The 20,456-nt window shown below is 51.1% G+C and overlaps 3 protein-coding genes across 5 annotated transcripts; 2 read left to right on the top strand and 1 right to left on the bottom strand.

Moving 5' to 3' along the window:
• Window positions 1-2: 2 nt before the first annotated feature.
• CMC4 (C-X9-C motif containing 4) lies at window positions 3-8,598 on the top strand. Of its 3 annotated transcripts, XM_071442637.1 has the most exons (4): window positions 3,888-4,002; window positions 4,212-4,263; window positions 5,442-5,508; window positions 7,182-8,598. In XM_071442637.1, exons 2-4 carry the CDS (start codon window positions 4,216-4,218, stop codon window positions 7,349-7,351), a joined length of 285 nt encoding a protein of 94 aa, XP_071298738.1. In that variant the 5' UTR covers window positions 3,888-4,002; window positions 4,212-4,215; the 3' UTR covers window positions 7,352-8,598. The 3 variants fall into 3 exon arrangements, with proteins under 3 accessions (XP_071298739.1, XP_071298741.1, XP_071298738.1); XM_071442638.1 differs by lacking the exons at window positions 3,888-4,002; window positions 4,212-4,263; window positions 5,442-5,508 and adding exons at window positions 3-159; window positions 479-533 and having other exon boundaries at window positions 7,182-7,279; XM_071442640.1 differs by lacking the exons at window positions 3,888-4,002; window positions 4,212-4,263 and adding an exon at window positions 485-533.
• On the top strand, window positions 3,660-5,508 carry MTCP1 (mature T cell proliferation 1). The gene is made up of 4 exons (XM_071442636.1): window positions 3,660-3,792; window positions 3,888-4,058; window positions 4,212-4,263; window positions 5,442-5,508. Exons 1-3 carry the CDS (start codon window positions 3,685-3,687, stop codon window positions 4,257-4,259), a joined length of 327 nt encoding a protein of 108 aa, XP_071298737.1. The 5' UTR covers window positions 3,660-3,684; the 3' UTR covers window positions 4,260-4,263; window positions 5,442-5,508.
• An 814-nt stretch (window positions 8,599-9,412) lies between the features above and the next one.
• FUNDC2 (FUN14 domain containing 2) lies at window positions 9,413-15,931 on the bottom strand. The gene is made up of 5 exons (XM_071442635.1): window positions 15,774-15,931; window positions 15,192-15,342; window positions 13,820-13,895; window positions 12,599-12,733; window positions 9,413-12,157 (listed from the first exon to the last, which is right to left on the bottom strand). Exons 1-5 carry the CDS (start codon window positions 15,790-15,792, stop codon window positions 12,080-12,082), a joined length of 459 nt encoding a protein of 152 aa, XP_071298736.1. The 5' UTR covers window positions 15,793-15,931; the 3' UTR covers window positions 9,413-12,079.
• Between the last annotated feature and the right edge of the window lie 4,525 nt (window positions 15,932-20,456).

The following is a 20,456-nucleotide window of genomic DNA, read 5'->3' on the forward strand; positions in this document are numbered from 1 at the left end:
GGATGGGACGGCCCGGCCCGATCCGGCTTAACCCCACTCGGCTCGGCCCCGGGCCCGGCCTCCGGGGCCTGCGGGCAGGCGCGGGGAGGCGGCGGGTCCGGGGGGCGGGGGACGGCTTAGCGCGGCGCACGCGGCGCGGCGGTCACGGCGCGGGTGCAGGTAGGTCATGGCGGGCCCGGCCTGGCCCCCGCCCGCCGCCGCCTCACGGCCAGGGCCGCCCGCCCGGCCCCGCCGCCCCGGCCCGGGGGAACGCGGTGGCTGTGGCGATGTGCTGCGCCCTCTTCCCTCCCGGCCGCCCCGCCATGGCCGGTCCGGTCCCACGCCTGCGCCACACCCCCTCCCCTCCGGCCCTCCCTGCCCGGCTTGGCCGCTCTGCCCCCGCTCCCGCTCCTCGGCCTGGCTCTTGCGTCCCTTCCCTCGCCCCTTTGCGTGGCTCCCCCCGCATTATGTCCATCTTTTTGTCTTCCTGTTTTTTTAGATCCCACCAAAGCTCGGCCTGCCCTCCCCACGCTGCTGGACAGCCCGGCTGGTCGGTGAGCATCTGCTACCCCTCAGTAGGTCGGGCAGAGCGGAGCGTGGAGTCAGAGGGGCTTGCTCCAGGCAGAGTAGAGTCCGAACCCCCAAGAAGAAGCTTTAGAGTGTCTCCACATGCCCTTAAGTCACCAGATCCCCGAGTTGTTGCCAGAGCTGGGCTGGGTTTTTCAGGAAGGCTCAGCACCCTCGTAGCCCTGAGGTGTGCAGGCAGCTCTGAAGCCCCAGCAGAAGGCCAGGCTGGCCAGCCTTGCTTTGGGGCTGTAACTGTGTCAGCACAGCACTGCTGAGCCTCAGCAGTGCTTCTCCTTGGTGCCTAAATGGCAGCTGAACTCCCTGTTGCTTTTTAGAACAGAAGGTGATAAAGGGTGCAGTTTATTCAGCACACTGACCTCCAGCTCTGGGGTGGTCCAAGCAGCATCTGGAGCAATTTCTGTCACTGTTTCCATAAAATATTTTAATGTACCCAACTTAAAACCAAATAAATTGTTGTCACTACAAGCTGCATTCCTCCTCCTGGCCATTTTGACATTTATCCATATATTATGGCTCAGAAATCCATCCAGGTCCCAGAACAGCGTTAAACTTCTGAGGTGGATACTAGATGGACAGAACATCTGCCACTCTTATTCCTGTCTATGGGGACTGGGATTGGAATCTCCCCAAAACAGCACTTAGAACAGCTCAGCCTTCTACAGCTGTGTTGATGGAAATGTTCAAGTCTCAAAGGATGATGCTGCAATCCTGCAAATTTAAGCTGTTGGGGTTTTTATTGGTTGTGATGGGGTTTTTGATAGGTTATGAAGCAGGCAGTCTTAAGAACTTGGGTTTAAAATTTGTTTAAAATATAAGTAAGCTCTCTTCTCCTTCCACCCATGTCTTCCTTCAGGCTTTGTTTTTGCTTTCTAATCCAACCTACAGCAATAAGACACTGTGTATGTTTTCAGGTGCACTGTCTGGGCGTGTGCTTGTGGAATCTCCAGTTTCTTTGGTGTGTTTGGGTGCTGCAGACACCTGTCCCACCCCAATCCCATTCCTGTCCCACCCCAGACCCCATTCCTGTCCCACCCCAGACCCCATTCCTGTCCCACCCCAAACCCAACTGACGGTTTTGCCTGACCTCAGGGTTTTCCATGTGGCACTACCCCGGCACCTTCACCAAAGGCCAGACTGAGCCTTTGAGCTTTGCAGTTCTGGGGGAGCTTGGGGCAAAGGGTGACAGCACACACGAACCTCTGCCCTTTCTGCACAGTGTCCTCTGCATGAGACCTTGTTCTGTTGTCCTGGCTCTGTCACTGCTGCCATCTCCACTGCCCATGGACACAAATGTGCATGTTGTGCTTTGGTCCTGCTCCCTGTGGTTCAGCCAGGCTGAACCAGGGCAGTGTTTGGATAGGAGACCTTCCAGGAGAGCTTACCTACAGTAGGAAACACAGTTCACTTACTGAGATGTAATTTTCTATTACTGGAGCCAGTCTTGAGCCTTCTGGTTCTGGGGATGATGACCTGTAAAAATTCCAGCTTTGAATGGAATGAGAGCAAGTTCTTGGGCATTTCTGATCATGATGGAACTTTTTGCAGTTTACTGCAGAGTATCCTGGCCGAATTCCACCTGGGGTGATTATGTTCAGCTGACTGAAAATGATCAGTGGCAATTGCTGCATTTCACTGTTGGGCAGAGTTCCACACAGGGGTTTAAATTTGTAATGTGGCTTAGGGTAAAGCAGAAAGGAAAAGAATTACAGAAATGTCCTTTTAACCCTTATTCCTGAAGGCCTTGTGAGGCTTGTCAGACTGCAGTCACATTCCTCTAAATGCCAGTGATCCAGCTGGTGGGGCATTCCTTGGAATGCCTGTCCCTCATCACAGGATGGCAGCCAGAACAGTGGTGCTTTGTGTGGGGCACATACACATCCCCACACATCAAGCAAGGCAACAAACAGAATGGGTGAAAAAAAGAAGTAATAAAAGAACACTCAAAGTTTTCTTTGTGATGGTGCTGTTCAGGCTGACCCGTGGTTGGTGTTTTGTTCTCAAAAAGGCTGAGTGCTCCTTTGGCTCAAAAAGATAGAGAAACACTGATGTAAGATATGGAAGGCATCATGGAAGAGTATTTTCTGTTATTTACACAGCCCAATGTATAACAAGTTTTTTTTTTTCTCTCCCTGACCTTCCCTCCTTTATTTTGTACCCAGATTTTCTTGCTCCTGTTTGAAATATGCCTTATAACCTTACAAGTTTTCAGAAGACCACTGTGTTTCACTGGGATAAAGAATATTGCATCTGCTTCATAGCAGGAGGATGTTGTATGTGTTACAGCTTAACTTTGTTCTACTTTACACCTAGATAAAGGATGAAGACTGTCTGTACCATTTTGATTACCTCTTCTAGGGTTCAAAGAGAATCATTTCCCCTGACCTCCATTTGCTAATGGCTCAGCTTGATCTAACTGGCACACAGATAAACGTGCTGTTAAACAAAAGTTACAGTAGCAGGAAGCACCTCAATGCCCCAAGCTCCTCTGCCCGTGTCGGTGGCTCTCTGTGACCAGCCAGAAGCCGAGTGACGCAGTCCTGAGCGCTGCTCCCGAGGAGTTTGGGTGTGAATGGACAGTGCTGCCACCCTGAGAGATGAGACAAAGGACCCTGCACCCGACAGCTCAGCGAGCTCCAAAGATGAGAGTCCTGCACACCGAGCCCTGTGCTCTGTCTCCAGAGTGATCTCCGTTCCCGTTGAGCTCACCTCACTGCTGCTCACCAGTTTTGCTTTTGGGATTTAGACACCTCTTTTTTCCCCCCCGTTTCACACAAAGACTGTTAATAGGACTGTTAGTGGAACGAGCAAAGCCAATACTCAAAGGGTTTAACTTTGTACCAATAGCACCTTTTGCCCCAGAATGCCTTACCAATGCCACCCGGCCCGCGTGTCCCAGTGTACGACTTGGCCTGACGTTTCCGCTGGCTTAGGCACCACCTCAGCCTCCCGAGCTGACTTTTAGGGACATTTCCGCACGTAGCATCTCATCCGAGAGTCAGACACCACCTGGCTGCCGGCTCCGGGAGCTCTCTCCGTGAATGTGCTCGGAGCTAAAGAGGCCACGTGTGCAGCCCGCGGGCCGATGCCGTCCAGCTGAGCTGCGGGAGCGCCCGAGGGATGGCACAGGGAGGGGAGGCAGGCGCTCCTCCCGTGCGGCTCTGGGTGCGCCGCGTGGGGGTTTACTGCGATGAGCACCGCAAAACCTGGCTCGTGGCTGCGGAAGAGGCAAGTGTGTGCTTTGAGCTTCCCCCTGGTTGTAGCGTTGCTGTTTCAGGTGCCTCTGCCAGTAACTGCCTGCTCTGTTTGTTACTTTCCCCCAGGAGGAAGGTATGCTGAGGGCTCGGATCCAAAGAGTTCAGGTTCCCCTGGGTGAGGCGCTGCGACCCAGCCAGCTCCCCCCATCCCGGCTGCCTCACATGTGGCAGCTGTCCCAGGGTGAGCAGTACAGGGATAGTAACTCTCGCGTTTGGGAGATAGAGCACCATCTCATGGTAAGGATGGTGGCAACAATAGAACATAGTCATTCCTGTTTGTGAAGTCATTTGAGACCCTTGAGGGACGGCAAAGGACTGTTACTTTGTTGAAGTCCATTAGCTCAACCGCAGTAACTGTAGACGTATTGAACTTTTCCTTGTCACTTACAGCTTGATGGTGTTGAAGAACTGCTGCTTAAACTCGTGCCTGGGGATTAATCTGGTATGTGCAGACATTACCCTGCTTTGTACTGTGCACTGTTTACTCCCAGTCTTTCTTTAATATGAATTTTTGTCTTCCAGGAGCAGTGGCTCTAGGAAGATGCCATTGTCTGTTTTGTACAATAAAAAGTTCTCTCTCCACTGAAATGCAGCCACCTTTGAGGTGGAAGCAGTTAAACAACACACAGCAGCATCACACAAGAGTTTAGGACAGGCAGTGGAGTATTGTGACCTAGTGAAACATCAGGGGGAGTTCTAGGTAGGCAGAATGTGATTGCCCCAAATGGAATTCGGCCAGGATGCTGCAAACAATGCCCTAGTGACACTGGAAACTGCTGTGGGCTGGTGCCTTGTCAGAATCTGGACAGGCAGCAGCTCCCAGCTCTGAACAGAGGCTCAGAGGGTTCAGTCTCACCACCACTTTCAGTGACACTGGTGCTTTCCTTAGAGGTCTCCCATTCAACTACTGGTACCACCAGCTTTTGCTTGGCTTTTGATCTTACACTGACACAGTTACAGGTGTCACAGCTGCAGAAAAATGAACTCAAGTGTCTGAAATCCTTTTCTAATGGATTTGAACAAGGTGGAGCTGTCTTCCAATCTGGTTGAGGGTTTTTTTGGACAGAGGGAGAGGATTTCCAAGAGACTTCCTCCTGAAACAAAATGAAAAGAGCCCTTCTTGTTGGCCTTATGACATATACACAACTGAGTTGTTTGGTTGATTGTTTTTTTAAATACCTTCTCCAGCTGTGGTTCCATGACTTGCCACCAAATCCTTGGTTGTGTAAAGCTCCAGAGGTGGATTCACATAAATACATGTCACAGTAGAAGGTCTAGAGATAGAAAACTCTTAAAATTTAGTCAGCTGTGTTAATTTGAATATTTTCTGGAATCTTTGTAAATCCAAGTAGAAAAGGACACATTTTAACTAGAGAAAAGAAGAAGGCTTTTAAACTTTAGACATGAAACTTCCTCTATTCATTGTCTCCATCATCATCTTTTAGCCAGACAGAGTTCTTGTGTATGTTGGCAGGCACCTGGGAGCAGCTGTAGATGTTTTCTGAATGATGACAGTGGGGGAAATGTGGAGCTCCTGAAAGATGTGGCTGTAGGACATTGTCTTTTCCCCACCCCCTGAAAAGAACCCTGATCTACAGTAACATTTTCCTGTCATTTTAGTTCCTGAACATGTCCCGGAAGGATCCCTGCCAGAAACAAGCCTGTGAAATACAGAAATGCTTGCAAGGTACCAAATGTCATTTTGTCTTTGGTGTCCTGATTTTTGGTGGAACTTAATTCTTTTAAATTAACCTTGTCCTTTCACCTTGAGAAGGAACAAAGCACATTAGCATTGTCTGGTTGCAAAATGAACAAAATTATAATGTCTGATTTTAATAGAATTGCTTTGTGCTTAATTGTAAATAATGAGACCTCATTAGTATAAAGCAGATCATTAGTAACAGTAATGCGCTTGTGGAGTTCTCCATGCTGGCAGTGAGATCCCAGGTGTATTTTTGGGACTCAGCTGTGGGCAGGGAGAGCTAGACATTTATAATAAGCTCTCTTACAGTGTGGTTAGTGAGGGAGTAGGTGGATGGTATGAGAAGACTGCAGAGCTGCTCCAGGGGTGTTTGTTTCAAGAATTCTGTCAGGAACAGGTTAGGTGATCTGTCCTCAAGGTGTGAAATGGTCTTCATGTCCCCAGAAATTGTCTAGAGACAATTAGGACCTTTAATGTCCTCATGGTTTGGAGCATTCTCCCATGAAGGACTGCCTTCTCTCCCTTTACTATCTCACTTAAAAGCTGATGGTTGACCCTGTTTTGGTCCCATCTGTGGCAATGTTCTTTTTATAACATTTGTGGAAGTTATTCCAAGTGTTTTGCCTGTGTAGGTTTGTGTACAGTGTTGATCTGAATGGTTAAGTGTTGGCAGAGAAGTCTTTGCTGCATGTGCAGTCACTGTCACTGCTGCAGTTCATGTTTTGTGCTGTGGACCTCTCTGATGGGCACAGATGAAGCAGCTGTTGACAGAGAACAAAGCAAATTTCCCCTGTAAAAATTAAAGTACAGAGCCTTAATTGCACAGTCACTGTACCCAATGTGTGAGATGGAGGGTGGGAGCTGCACCTTTGGGAGATGTTGACTTCTCAAAAGTCATTGTTCCAAAGATCTTGCTGCTCTTTTGTGAGACTGAATGCCTGCTGTAAATCTCTTTTGTGTTCTCCTGTCTGTGTGTGACTTTCAGCAATACATCCTTGACAGATGATGGTGTGCCTGTACTGAGCTACAGTTTTAGAAACAAAGCTGCAAAGGCAGAGGGACAGTTAGGAGAGCCTTGGAGCACTCATCAACTGCAGATTATGGCAGAGAGAGATCAGCTCTCCTCTCCAAGGGCCTGCCATGCCTCCTGGGCTGCCAGCTTGCAGAAATCACCACAACCTTTTTCTCAGGGGTGATCTCTGTGTTTGTATTACAGCTCACTCACCAACCCAGTTAGGGAATTCATAGCTCAGTGATCACAGCAGCATGGTTTGCTCATTAACCAGAAGGTGTTCACTGCTGCTTTCGGGGCTCTCCATGGGTGCTGTGTGTCTCACATGATGCTGCTGTTGCTTCTTTTAATCTTTTAAAAGTCAGAGTGCAGCTGTGTAGTGCTTGCAGAGCTCATCCAGGGCAGAGCAGGGGGCTGTGCATGCCCTGTGTTTCTGGGCAGACAGGCAGGTGGTTCTTAACTCAAACCAGACTGAGTCTCTTCCTTCAGGATTCCTCTCTGAGTCACAGCGAGCCACAGCCTTAGATAGCTGTGAGCAAGAAAATGATGGAATGCTTGTAAGCAGCTGAAGAGCTGGGCAGGGTGTGCTCCCTCAGGGAACAAAGCCTGTTCCTCTCTGCAGACCTGGTGTCTCCTTCTTTTCCAGCGAACAACTACGTGGAGTCCAAGTGTGAAGCTGCGCTCCAGGAGATGCGGAAATGCTGCGCTCGGTACACCAAGGGCAGGTCCGTCTGTTGTTCAGGGTTTGAGAGGGAAGAAATGGAGAGAGAAAAGGCTAAGTTGACTTCAAAAGGAATTTCCCCACCACCTCAGTAACACAAAGCATGGACTCACTTGAAGAGCTCGTGTGTGTTTTTTCAAGCCTTCTTTAGACTTTCAGAAAAGCCAGATTGCTCCTGGAACACACCGTTCAGCACACCAAAAAGCATTACACAGTACCAACATATGGCCTGGTTAACAAACTTTATTTTCTGTACGAAAACATAATCTATGTTGCCTCTGCATCACACCTGTGAAATGTCAACTTGATGTTTTTAGGATGCTTACCTTACTCTAATCCATCCTTGCTCTAAAAATGGAGAATTGGAACCGAGTTATTCTGGCTTCTGGAGCGAGAGGTACAGGAAATGAGCTCAGAAGAGTGAGTTTAAACATGAAACAAACCCATCTTGATACAACAAAGGTAGTGCTGCCACCGTGCAGTAGTTCCAGACAACATTTGCCTGTCCAGTGGTTCAAGCTCAAGAATGGGCATCAGGTCTGATGATTGTTCCTAAGTCTTGTATAGATCATGAGTGACTGCAAGTCACTTTGCCTAAGTGCCTCACTTTTCCACTGGACAGAGTTGTTTATTTTATATTTGAATTGCCTACACGCTGCTATTTGCATGATAAAGATAAAGATGTTACAGGAATATAATTTCAGGGATTGCTACAGGGATAGGATATTTTTTTAAAAAAGCAATATTCATTTGAAAGATTTGACTGTTGATACAAAATTTATAAATTTATGTCTAATTGAACACCTTTAAGCAATATGCTTTGAATCCAAGTCTAGTTAAAACTGCTGATACCCAAAGGCCTGTCACAGAGCCCTGGGCTAGATCCAAGAACTGACTTAGGTGCTGCTTACTGAACAAGCAGTTGTAGGCAGTTACTTTCCACACAACATTCCAGACTCACTCCCAAGCCAGCTGTGTCTGGACCCCAGGAGAGATTTCCAGAAGCTCTCGGCCATGCAGCAGAATTTCCTGTGACCTGTAGGAAGAGCTCATAGACAGGTTCCTGCACCACCCTTCAGAGCTGCCTGTCTTGCTGTCCCCCTGTAGCAGGAGTCCAGGCACCCAAATATCAGGCTCCCAACCCACTAGCCCTAACTCTGTATTAGATCTAGCCGTAAAGGACTTTTGTGCTGTGATCAAGTACAACTTACTTATGAAATAGAGCTTCTATAAACCACTGAGGTCTAGGCACAATAGTTGTGTGTACTGAAGCCTAGAAGAGCAAACCATCTGTATTCACTGCTCTGAAATACCATGGTACAAAATAAACGACTGGAACATATTGTGGTCTCTGCTTGTTTGTCGAGCTGCAAGCCAGGCACCTTGGCTGCCATTCTCAGCCCAGAGCCATGTGAGATCATGTTTCAATAGAAGCTGCTTGATATTTTTGTAACTGGGGCTGAAGATCAGAATAATTTAGGGCTTGTCTTCCCCTCCCACTGCCATCCCACTCAAGAAAAAACCTGTAAGACAAAACAGGGGTTTAGTGTCCCTGAAAAGTAGGGAAAAGTGATGACAATGTTGTGAATCACCTCAAACACTGACAAGTAGCTAATTTTTCTCTTTTGCCCTATCTGAGCAGGAACAGTGGAAAGAAAGTCACTAATAGATAAATAGATAAAATATATATTTAGATATATTTAGAAAAATCTAGATAAATAGATAAAATATATGTATTTAGGCTTCTGTTGCACCTATGAAAAAGAAATAGCCTTGTCTCCATGCCCATTTGAAGTTGGGTGGAACAAATTTTCTCAGCAGAGGCAACCCAGGCTGGCTACAGACCAACCTCCTGCCCTAGCAGCATCCCACTTCTTGGGAATATGTGTTGATTGGTGCCAGGATGATCATGGAGAGGGATTTATTGGGGTAGCCCAGATTACCTGCATGGATGAGGGGAGGCTGGTACCCCCATAAACTCATTTATGTTGGAAAAGACCTTTAAGATCAAGTCCAACCATTCCCCCAGCACTGTCAAGCTGACCACTAAGCCATGTCCCCAAGTGCTACCTGCCACATCCTGCTGGTGTGGGTGCTCCCCTCAGTCACAGTGAGACTGGTTCCCAGGAAGCCAACAGACCTCACACAGAGAAGCATTTAGAGCAAAACTGTTTAATAAAATATCACTTCAACAAGCATTTACATACAATATATAAAACCACTTTAAAAGCCTAATGTGTTTGAAATCGTCTCAGAGTGTAACAGATGTCAGAAGTTGTTGAAACAACACTAAAAGGAGCAGGAGTGGGGAGGGGAAGGGACACCTCATCTTGGCACCTGCAGCAATGAAAATGCATCCCCACAGAGACTGATCCAGCATCAAAGCTTCCAGTGTTGCCCCACAGCATCAAACAGTGCCAGCCCTGAGCCCAACACCAGCACAGCAGAAAGATTTGCCACATCCTGATGTGCTTATCCATTCCCTGCCTACATTCACATCAAATTCAGCATCAATGTTAATTGTTTTCCCTTTCAGCAGCATTTTAGCTCCCTCTCTGGGCCATTTCTCTCTGTAGCAAACTGGGACTTGAGCAGAGCTCAGCCCGCCTAGGGCTGAGCAGAAGTAGTGACTTACTTGAGCCAGAAAAGCATCCCTAAGGTCTGTTAATGATTTGCTTTGAGCTTTGTCGTTGGAGACAGCTTTGTGGAGATCAGTGCATCTCAGAAGTTGTGTTCTGCAGCCCACCCAGCCAAAGAGCAGCAATGCTGTTGTCCTACAGGAACAAGAGATACCTTGCAAGACCAATGCATCTATTTTTGCATGTTCACATCTGCAGATCCTACAGAAAAAGAAACCAAATCCCAAAAAACCCCACCACTGTCTGTAACTCCACTGCTAAACAGCAATTTATTGAAGATCTATTTGCTGCATCCCATCACTCCTGCAGTCCAGGATGGCCTTTAGGGAGGCCATTGTTAAAGGATGTGAGCCCAGCTACTCCTTCATTTTCCTTGGCCATGTATGGCAGGACAGGAGCAAAGACAGCAACTTCTATCTCCTGATTACCTGCAGCCTCTTTTCAGATCCTGAAGGTGAGGAAAACCTCAGCTAAATCAATGTGGTGCTATATGGACACTTCAATCAGCAGAGCTGAAACAAAATTACCAACTGCAAGTGCTCATTCCAAACCCTCTAGTGGAAGAACCCAGCATTTCAGCTCTGCCAGCAGCTCTCAGGGGAAGATCCCCTTTCCAGCCATACTGAGAGCAGCAGATCACAAAGCCTTGGCACAGCACTGGAAATGGGGTGCAGCTGCTGAGCCAGGTGCTGCAAACCACCCACCCATGAGTGTCACTGTGCCCTACCATGTTTCCCATTGAAAGATGAGCTGACTTTCACATAAAATCCCACATTCTGGGCAAGAACTCCTACCTATACCTGCTGGAGGACATCACCACGTTGTCAGACAAGTCTCTGTGCTTGCAGAATACCCTGGGGGATGTTTGTTTGTACTGCACACAACTGCACTGAGTCAGACTGTCCAAAAACAGCTGAGCTCTACACCTGGGTTGCCTCATCTCCTGCAGGAGAAAGGCTGAAGCTGATGGAATAAAGCAAACAGCTTTTCTTGTGGAAATGGCAAACACAAAGAAGGAACATAACTGAGGCAGAAATATGCAAATGAACTGCTCTCACAAGAGCATGGTCTGGTTTTCACTAAAGTTTTGTAATTTCAGTTGCTTGCAGAGACCAGGGAGAAGGAATTTGTGTTCTTCAGAGGCAAGTAAAGGACTGCACTCCAGATTTCACATCATCCCCCTTTCTCCAGTACAGCTGGCAACAGGGACCTGGAACAGTACAGTGTACCCTAAGCAGGGATGCATTTCCTGTCTACAATCCTGTCCCACATGGTTACAGCTCAAGGAGCATCACCAATGCCAAAGTGACCAGAGAAGGCTGTGGTAGACATGGAAAGCCCAGTCAGAGGCCCAGAGTGATTTACAGTAAGTGGCACAGCCAGGCTGGGCCTGCTGGAAGCAGGAGAGAGCCTCAAAGGCTGAGCAGTCAGGTGGTTCTGCAGAACAGAACTTGGTGACTTTCAGAACACATGATGAGGAAAGGGCCTGGAGAGTCAGCCTCAGTGCTCAGTTTCCATCAGCAGTGCCAGTGCTGCAATTCCAGTATGGGGAAGGATACCAGCAGAAACAAAGCCAAATGGCCATTTATGTGCAGTGAAACAGCAGAGGGATGGCAGGATATCCATATTCCCCTGTCCTGGACACAGCTCAGGCAGCTTTGACACTTCTGCATCCACCCCAGGATTGTCAACCACATTTTGGATTGCACAGATCACCTCTGTGCAGAGGGAAGCAGAGGTGTTCCAGGTACCAGGGCAGGAATACTGAAAGCTAAATTGTAGTGAAGAGCTGACACATACAGAGTGGTGAAGAGTCTGACACAATATACTGGAAGACAAAGGTACACATAACAGTCCTGAGCACCTGCAAGAAGCACATTTAAGAGGTTTCTCTGCCACTACATTTTTATGAAGTTGAAACTCATCAGAAAATTTGAGTCTGGGTGTATTTGGTGGGAAATCATGATACACTGGGAGTTGTAAGCTTCCAGACCAACCCCAGCACACTAACAGCCCAGACAGAAGAAAAAGGTGGAAATCAGAAGCAGCGTTGTAAGAAATAAGGGCTGGAACCTGTGAGCAGATGGGACTGAGTCTGTTGGCAACATCCTTTGACTTCTAAGTGAGAGATAACAGCAGTAGAGGAGGGGAGGGGAGGTTGGGCACGAGAGGAGAGTGCAGCTTCTAGGATGCCATTCCAAACATGAATCCTCCAGCAAACCCTCCAGTCAGGATAGCATTCTTCTTCAGAAATATGACCACCTAAGCAGGGGTGAGAAGAGACAACAGTGTTCAACAACATCAGGCCACCCACTGACCCTCCTGCTAAGAAGAAATCCCTCAGTCAGGCTGTTCTTGAGGCAAGTGATGCTCACAGAGATGCCACTGCTCAGATTTGGGAAAACTTCCTACCTAGTGACCTCCCCTCCCTAAGTGCACCAGCACACAGCCAGATCTTCACCCTGCTCAGCCACGAGCAGCCAGCTCCTCCAGGAGAATGCTGTGGGAAATGATGTTTTCCTAAATTCTAGGCAGGCAACGTCCACAACTTTTGCCATCTCTCCCATTTTGCTGTCATGCAAGAATTCCCTCCTTATATTTGCACAACTGAACATCTGTAACAGCTGAACATCTGTAACAGCTCAAGAGGCAATCCTGTTTTCTGCTGTCCCTCCAGCACATGCCCTGGGAGAGCTGTCTCACCTCATCCACTCTGCTTTTCACTTCTGGAGGCATTTTATCACCACTGGTGTGAAATTTCAGCTGCTGCTTGGCTTTGTTCATGTCCCGCTGTATTAGGTTCCAGTCCACCTTGATGTATCCTGTGTGGTTTGCAATCTGGAGTTTTGAGGATTAGAAAAAAGTTCCTTTAGTCCTGCATAACCACGGCTAAACAGCCTCCTTGCTCATCCACCTTCCCTGACCACAGCCACCTCCCACTCACTGGGGGGCACACTGGCTTAAGAACTGGACAGAACCACCCTGGAGCTGTGTCAAGTGTTCTGCAACATTTGTCTCCCACAGTAGTCCCCAGCTGCTGGGCACACACTGCAGCCTAGCCTGCTTCAGCCTCTGTTCCTCAATGTAAAGCTGGTATCACCTCCCCCTCACAACTGCCATAGATATTGCTGGGACTCCCTGCAGTTCTCCTGCTGCTGTGGGTGGACACAGCTATTAATAGCCCATTCCTCTCAAACTATTTTATCTGCTCAGGGTGATTCAGCTGTGGAACTCCCTCTGCCCAGAGCAAGCTTTTGACTTTCAGCAGAACAAGCAGAACCAGGAGACTGAGGGAGAATGAGTCACACACAAGACCTGAGGAGCAAACAGGTGAGAGCTGAACAAGGCCTGAGAGCTGCTCTACCTGCTCCAGGATGCCCCAGATGCATGAACACATCCCAGCAGCTTCCCTCAATGCCAGGGCCCATGGAAACCAGCAGAAGTGGTAGAGGATGGAGAGAGAGAGATCTCCTTTCTCTCCTCTTCCCCAGTGCTTTACAGCGAGCCCCATCTGTGCTGGCTGGACTCCTTGGGAAGCAAGGCTGGCAGGAAGCATAGCACAGATATGGGTAAATCCCTCCTGACATGCAGGGCTGCTCCTCCAGGGACACCATGTCCACAGCCAGACAGCTGAAGCTGTCTCGTGCTCCACTCAGGCTCTCCTGTGCCTTTGGCCTGGCCTTTGGTAACAGATCCCCAGTGGATGTACACTGGCAATCCTGCACTGGTTTATGCACACTGACCCTGCTTTGCTGTCACATCCCTGTGCCCTGGGGAACACACACCTCTGACATTCACAGCCACACAAAGCCCCTGGCAGAGAGGGGTCTGACCCCACATGCCCCAACAGGCAGTGGTTCCTAGAGAGACCTTTGTCCCCAGCAGCACAGTTCTCAGAAAGCCTGGGCTGCTGTTCATACACACCTGAAGAAGGAAAAAGCCTCCTCCCACTGCTGTTGCTGCCAGCTTTCCAACTTTCTGGAAGAGGAATCCAGTACACCTACAAATCAAGCAGCATTCAGTCAGGAGAATGAAACACCTCACACACAACTCATTGTGCTTCCCACAGGCAAGGCTGCCTTTGGCAGCAGTTACCCAAGACTGGAGACAGCCTGACAAGCTGCAGAAGAAACCCATGTGCAACCAGAGAGAAGGATTTGCATCCAGACAAAATTGATGCTTTATAGCTTTTCACTTTGTGCTGGCACATTCCAGCCTTTTTCTGTTTGGTTCTTATGTCTTCAACTTCATCCTTCTCCCAAGAGTAACCAGAAACCTGTGATTTCCCCAAAATCAACCACTGATTTTATGGTGTGGTGTTGTTTTTTTTTAACTGGTATCATGTCTGAGGGGAAATTAGGGAGCACATGTGCTGCTCCATGACAGAGCACAGGGAGCAAATCACAACCCTCTTTCTTACTTATTTGTAAAGTAAGCAGCAAACAACTACTTATTTTACCTTTTCATTTCTCAGGAGAGAAAAAAGATGGAACAAGCACACAGCAGTGATCTAAGGCTGGTCTCCAAAATGGGTACCTGCTTTCAGCATGAAAAACATTCCTGCAGCCAGCACCACCCCATTGCTCACTCAGGCAGCCATGGGCTGGTGTGCTGTGCCACCCGAACCACACTTCCCTTGGAACACAGTTTCCTTATGAGCATTGCAAACAACACAGCAGCCTACCTTGATCCATTTCTGAATACACTTAGAGAAGATACAAGAGAGAGGTGGCCAGGTCACACCTCTGTGAGAAGACAAAGCTCTGTCATACACTGTTAAATAATTACCCCATTGCCAGGTGAAGATGAGGGTCATGGTAAGAGGCAAAGCAATGATTACACAAAATTTTCAACTCAAACGATGCTGTGGGAATGAAGTTACAAATAGAGCCACACTCAGTCCCAGCTACAAGTGACAGGAAACCCTGGGAACTGTGAGCCCAGGAGGTTTTTAATGCAGATGCCTAAAGCACACCCACCTCCAGTGGAGAAGGCATCCTTGTTTCAAGGGGTTCATATCTGCCTGTCCTAATTCAACAGCATCACTTTTTGCCAGAAGTTAAAAATAATTACAGACTGGCGCAATTTTCTTCCCTTCGAGACAGTCCCGGTGCTTTAAGTTACAGACAGCATTTAGGACGTCCCAGGGCTGAGCAGACCATGCCAGGGGACAGCAGGCTGAGCACCCGCCTCCTCTGAGTGACTGCCACACGATCGCCCAGCACCTGTCCGTGTGACCCCAGGGACGCAGCCAGCGCCTGCCGTGAGCAGCAAGGGCAGCCCCGGCCCCTCTTACCATCCCGTGACCCCTCCGATCACCAGCTGCGTGGCCACATTGTACTTCTCAGCGCTCGACCCCGAGCTGGGGGCGAACATCTTGCGCCACCATGGTCTGTTCTTGGTGTACTCCGCCAGGTCCAGCACGTTGAACGTGTCGTCCTTCGCACCTGCAGGCACCTGGAGAGGCTCAGTGCTGGGACCACGGTACCACAGCCCCCAGCCGCTGCCCGGTGCCTGCCCAGGGGCACAGCAGCCCTGCCCAGACACACAGCTCACGGGGGCCGGCACTCCCCAGGCCTCCGGCAATCCCCACGTCCCTCAGCCCCCTCCCAGGGCCTCCGGGACCCCGTGCCCGGCACCGCTCACTCCCTCGGGACCCGTGCCCGGAGCCGCCCCCTCGAGCCCTCAAGCGGGGCCAGGCCCCGGCAGCCGCCGCCGCCGCGCGGTGCAAAGGGAGCGACCCCGCGCTCTGCAGCGGGGAAGCCGAGCTGAGGGAGCCGGGGACCCGCCGCCAGGGGGAGAGGGGTGGAGGGACCCGCGCCCCGAGCCCCGAGCCATCCCCGGCCAGCCCAGCCCGGCCCGGCCCGGCCCGGCCCACCTCCGCCCGGCACCGCCATGACGCCGCTGCGCTCCGCGCAGGCGCGGGCACGGCGCGCGTCACCGGGAGCGCGCGGCAGCGGGGCCGGGGGAGAGGGACCGGGAGAGAGGGAACGGGAGAGAGGGAACGGGAGAGACGGGCGGGACAGGGGCGGGGAGAGGGGCGGGCACGCGGAGAGGCGGGTCGGGACAGAGGGGCGGGAAGGAAGAAAGAGGGGCCCGAGGAGAAAGGGGCGCAAGGGGAGGAACGGGAGCGCTCATGGGGGCAGCGGGGCCGTGGCCGTGCACAGGGCGCGCCCGGGCCCCGGCCGTGCCCCCGGCCGTGCCCCCGGCTGTGTCTCGGTGGTGCTCTCAATTGTGCCCTCGGCTGTGTCCCGGTGATGCCCTCGGTTGTTCCCTCAGCGATGTCCCGGTGATGCCCTCGGCCGTGCCCCGGTGATGCCCTCGGTGCTCCCCCTGCAAGGTGCCCGGTGCTGCAGCAGCATCGCGGCCCCGGAGCGGCTCCTGGGGGCCCTTGGGGTCGTTGGCGCTCCCGCCCGAGCGGCTCGGCTGTGCGGTAACAGCGCTGCTCCAGCGGCATCCAGGGCGGGACAAAGGCGTTCCTAAAGCCCACGGTGGTTTGCTCCCTCTGAGATGGGAGCTCTTGCTTGGCTGCACACGCGTTTTGCCATCCGCTGGAAGGACCCCAGGCCCTCCGGTACTCTGGGCACTGAGCAGCCGGGCACACGAGCTCAGGTGTGCTTGGAGCTGCACGGGGGCCCTGCTGCAGTGCATTCAGCCAGCACACACAGGCCTGCTGTGCCTCTGCTCCGGAGCTGATTTGGGCACCTTGGACATACTGCCTGGTAGTTTTGCCATTTTTTAAACATTTTTAACATTTTAGTGTTTCCCCTAAAATAATGACACGTCTGATTTCGGAGCCATTAATCACTTGAGCTCCTGTAGAACAAATGCCACCTAATTCCCAGCTGGGGAAGCTGCCCAGGGTGTAGCAAAGATGGAAATCCCGAGACACAACAACAACAACAAAAATCATGGAGAGATTGTGACAGAGAAGACTTGACCCTCATTTGGGGTTAATGGAAAGCAGTGTGTGAGTGGGAGCAGGAGTGCAGGTGGCGTGGGATGGGTAGGGGAACAAACAAACACTCTTCTAGGAACCAAACACTTCTAGGAACTAACAGCAGCACTCATGTGCCCTGGTGAGGACATCCTGCTAGTAAACATCCCAGCACCTCGTTACCCCTTGCACGTAGGTCGGAGGTTTTGGGAACTGCTTTTGGGAACTGCAGGAATGTCCCACGTGTTTCCAGGAAGGTCCCTTGTGTTTCCTGCACTGCCCTGATGAGGGGGAACTGGCTGGAGCAGTGTGTGCATTCAGACCAAAGTGACACGACAGCACTTCCCTGGGAACAGGAGGAAAAGATGTGGCTGGGGAAGGGATGGCTGGAGGCAAGTTGGCCTCTAGAAATCCAATCTGAGCACCAGTGTCAGGTGGTGCTGGGATCTCCTGCATGTCTGGTACATGACAGGCTTCCATCCTTGTCCAGCAAATGTCCTTGGTTTTGTCTCCCCTGCCCTGAGCAAAGGGATGCCCTCATGCCCTGGGGCCAGGCAGGTCTCCTTTGGTACCTCCAGCTGTGGGCTCTGCTGCAGATGATGCCAGGGGCATCTGATGGCCTGGGTATCTGCAGCATGGCCTCATCTTTCCTAGCACATGTGCACCTTCATCTGGTGAAGCTGCTCAGCTTCCTCCAGCAGGATGACAAGGTGGAGGTGGTTCAGGGCTGGGGGCTCCTGTGTGGTGGGGTCAGGCACAGCCTGGTGTGGTGGGTGCAAGGACAGAACACAGCCCCTCAGCAGCCCACAGCCACTGCAGCTCCCTGCCAGGCCTTCCTGCTGTTCAGCTTTGGAGGCACAGGCATGAAACACCATTCCCTGTCTCAAAGGCTTTCTCTCCCTCCTGGCACCACCACAACCTTCCAGCCTCCATGGCCAGGCTGAGCCCACCAGCCCATGGGAGCTTCCAGAGAGTGTTTCTGCTGTCTGACTCATTCAGAGACACCTCTGATGTGAGGAACAAGAGAGAGAGCAGAAATGCTCCACTGACCCACTTGCTGCAGGGAAACCCAGCAGAGGAAAGCAGGCTTAGTTTTGGGACCTCCTCCATGGCAGTATTTCCACTCTGATGCTAGGGTAGGTCCATCAGGGATGGATTTTCTGGAGACTCAGGGGTGTTGGCATCAGCCCTGCTGCACTGCTGTTCCCTGGGCGTCCCTGTGCCTGTGAGTTTCCCCTTCAAGAACTGCACTGGGCTGCAGCCCCTCTTTGCTCCATCTGTGCTGGGGTGCAGTAATTTGGAAGTGCTGATATGAGGGGCCCTGCCTGGTCCTCCAGACAGATCTGTGCCATGTGGCATAGCCATTTTCCTGCTGCCAGGGAGGGTGAGTGCCCTGTGTGTGGCTGCTGCTTCTCTCAGTGTTCCTGAGAAGCTGTCATGAATCACTTGTTCTCTCTCACACACACACACAAAAAAAAAAAAAGTTCCAGAAGAGATTAGACATGGTTCAAATGATTCTGACTAATTTTTATCAGCTCCAGTTCTGAGAACTTTTATTTTATTGTTCTGAGAAGTGCACATTTCAGGGAAACAAACAGCCCTTTCTGCGTGCATGTGGGTCCTTGGCTCTGGCAAAAGACGTTCTCTGGGAGTCTCCATGGCAGGAGCCTGTCGTGGCTTTTTCATCACATTTGCACAGGAGGACAGTGCCCTTGGGGAGGGCAGATGAACCCCAGGCAGGACTGGAATGCCAGTGCCTCTCTGCAGCTTTCTCAAAGGCACAGCTGCTGCCTGGCCCAGCCATGGGTGTAGCTGACAGTTTGCAGAGGCTCCCACATGGGTGTGCAGAGCCCTTGGAAGCTGCACAGCTGCTAATGGCACCCACTGGCTGGGACCATGCTTGCTCTTGCTGGAGCCTTTGGGGTTCAGCTGGGTGTGCTGGGCCAAGGAGGAGCTGGGCTCCCTCTGCATGTCCAGCTGTCCTTGGCCTGATTTGCTCCACACGGGCTCTTGTGTGCCTGCACAATGCTGCTGCTGCTGCTGTGTGCAGCTAAGGCCAGCATCTGGGCCCCCTCCCCAAGTTACTTCCAATTGTCACACCTGGATTCCCTTTCCCACAGCCTTGAGTATCTTGATAATATTTTCTCTCTGGCCTCCTGGGTTAGACCTAATTTCTCAGGTTTACTCTTATTTCCCTGGGCCAGGAACATGGAGCTGCCTCCCAGTAGCTGAAAATGGTTAATTCAGCACTTGTCAGTGCCACAACCATTAATTTCTGACTGTGTCCTGGCTCCTGCCACTGCAGCCCCCAGGATGCTGTTCCTGACTGTCCTCTGTGACCTCAAGCTGTTGTCATCCCATGGTGCCCAGAGCATCCCTGCCAGGGTTAGAGCCAAGAAGTTTCTGTGCTGCCCCATGCAGAACTCGGGCACCCAGAGCTGGACCACCCCTCCTGGCAGCCTGTCCCAACCTCCCACATGCCCATCCCCTGCTGCCACCCCTCAGCTGCCCTCTTTATGGTCATGTTGTCTGCCTGGCAATGTTTTCCCCATCTGCTTGTTCCTAGAAGCCTTTCCAGATGAGTCTCACAGCACCAGGAGATTCCCAGATGGGATGACTAAAACAAAGTCACATCCATAGCAGGGGACACTGGTGCCTGAGGCACAGCCCATATCTCCCATACCTCTCTTCCTTCCAGTATTGAGTACTCCTCTGCTTCACTGCAGTAGGGCAGGATGCAGAGCACCCTGGGGCATCCCCAAACGTGACACACCACTTGCTTTGCCCTAAAATACTTGCTGGAAAAAGTGAGGTGAGTTGTTGCTCACAAAGAAAAGGAGCCCCAGGTTAGTCATGGAGCCAGCTGTGCATGTACAAGCTGGAGAAAATGTTTCTTACTCACTCTTTGCCTCCCCAGGAGCAAGGTGGGTGGTGTGGGGGAATCAGTTTCTGCCCTGTGCTGAGTATTCATGTCAGAGACCCCCAAACGCCCATCCCTCTGTGTCCCTCTGTTTCCCAGTCACCAAGACCTGTCACATGGAGTCTTCTGCACACACTGGGCTGTCACCAAAGGGGTCACTGGCCCTGTTGCACTCCTGCTGCCCTGTGACATGATTTATGGGACATTTCCCCACCTCACTCATCCAGGGGATGCTGGGACCATGCAGGGCGTTCCTCCTCATCTTCCTGCCTCCCTGAGCCAAGGGACAACCACGTGGCAGTGTGTGTGCCTGAGCACACGTGTGTGTGCACTGATGAGGGGAGGGGGATTTCATGGGCTTTTAAAAACAGAGATTGAAAGTTTGTGAGTAAAATGAAAGAAATTTCTAAAAACATTTCAGTGCATCTTCTCTGAGCTCTACTGCAGGACCCTGGGAGAAGAGGAGCAGCTGGTGGGAAGGGAGCTCCAGGGATCATCCCAACCCACTCCCTCCCATGTGGCTTGAGGCAAGGTTGTGTGGCCACATCATCACTGTTGGGCATCCCAGAGACAGGGATAAGTCACGTGTGTACATCTGCATCCCTGGCAACCTGCTCTCCTTCTCTTCAGAGGTGACACAGAAGGTGAGACCAGGCAAAGACCACACCTAAATTCTGCTGCCTGTGGAACCCTCCCTTTCCTCA

The sequence above is a fragment of the Agelaius tricolor genome, unplaced genomic scaffold (genome assembly GCF_023055355.1).
Source record: "Agelaius tricolor isolate 1412-34295 unplaced genomic scaffold, bAgeTri1.0.p SCAF_17, whole genome shotgun sequence".
NCBI classification, from domain to species: domain Eukaryota; kingdom Metazoa; phylum Chordata; class Aves; order Passeriformes; family Icteridae; genus Agelaius; species Agelaius tricolor.

Bases quoted from the DNA above. Each gene is read 5' to 3' on its own strand.
- MTCP1 (XM_071442636.1), top strand. From the start codon at position 3,685: ATGGCACAGGGAGGGGAGGCAGGCGCTCCTCCCGTGCGGCTCTGGGTG. The intron at 3,793-3,887 runs GCAAGTGTGTGC...ACTTTCCCCCAG, and splicing joins GGCTCGTGGCTGCGGAAGAG to GAGGAAGGTATGCTGAGGGC. The intron at 4,059-4,211 runs GTAAGGATGGTG...TGTCACTTACAG, and splicing joins AGATAGAGCACCATCTCATG to CTTGATGGTGTTGAAGAACT.
- FUNDC2 (XM_071442635.1), bottom strand. The intron at 13,896-15,191 runs GTAAGAGGGGCC...CTTGATTTGTAG, and splicing joins ATCGGAGGGGTCACGGGATG to GTGTACTGGATTCCTCTTCC. The intron at 12,158-12,598 runs GTGAGACAGCTC...ACCCCTGCTTAG, and splicing joins TGAAAAGCAGAGTGGATGAG to GTGGTCATATTTCTGAAGAA.
- CMC4 (XM_071442637.1), top strand. From the start codon at position 4,216: ATGGTGTTGAAGAACTGCTGCTTAAACTCGTGCCTGGGGATTAATCTG. The intron at 4,264-5,441 runs GTATGTGCAGAC...CTGTCATTTTAG, and splicing joins CGTGCCTGGGGATTAATCTG to TTCCTGAACATGTCCCGGAA. The intron at 5,509-7,181 runs GTACCAAATGTC...CTTCTTTTCCAG, and splicing joins AATACAGAAATGCTTGCAAG to CGAACAACTACGTGGAGTCC.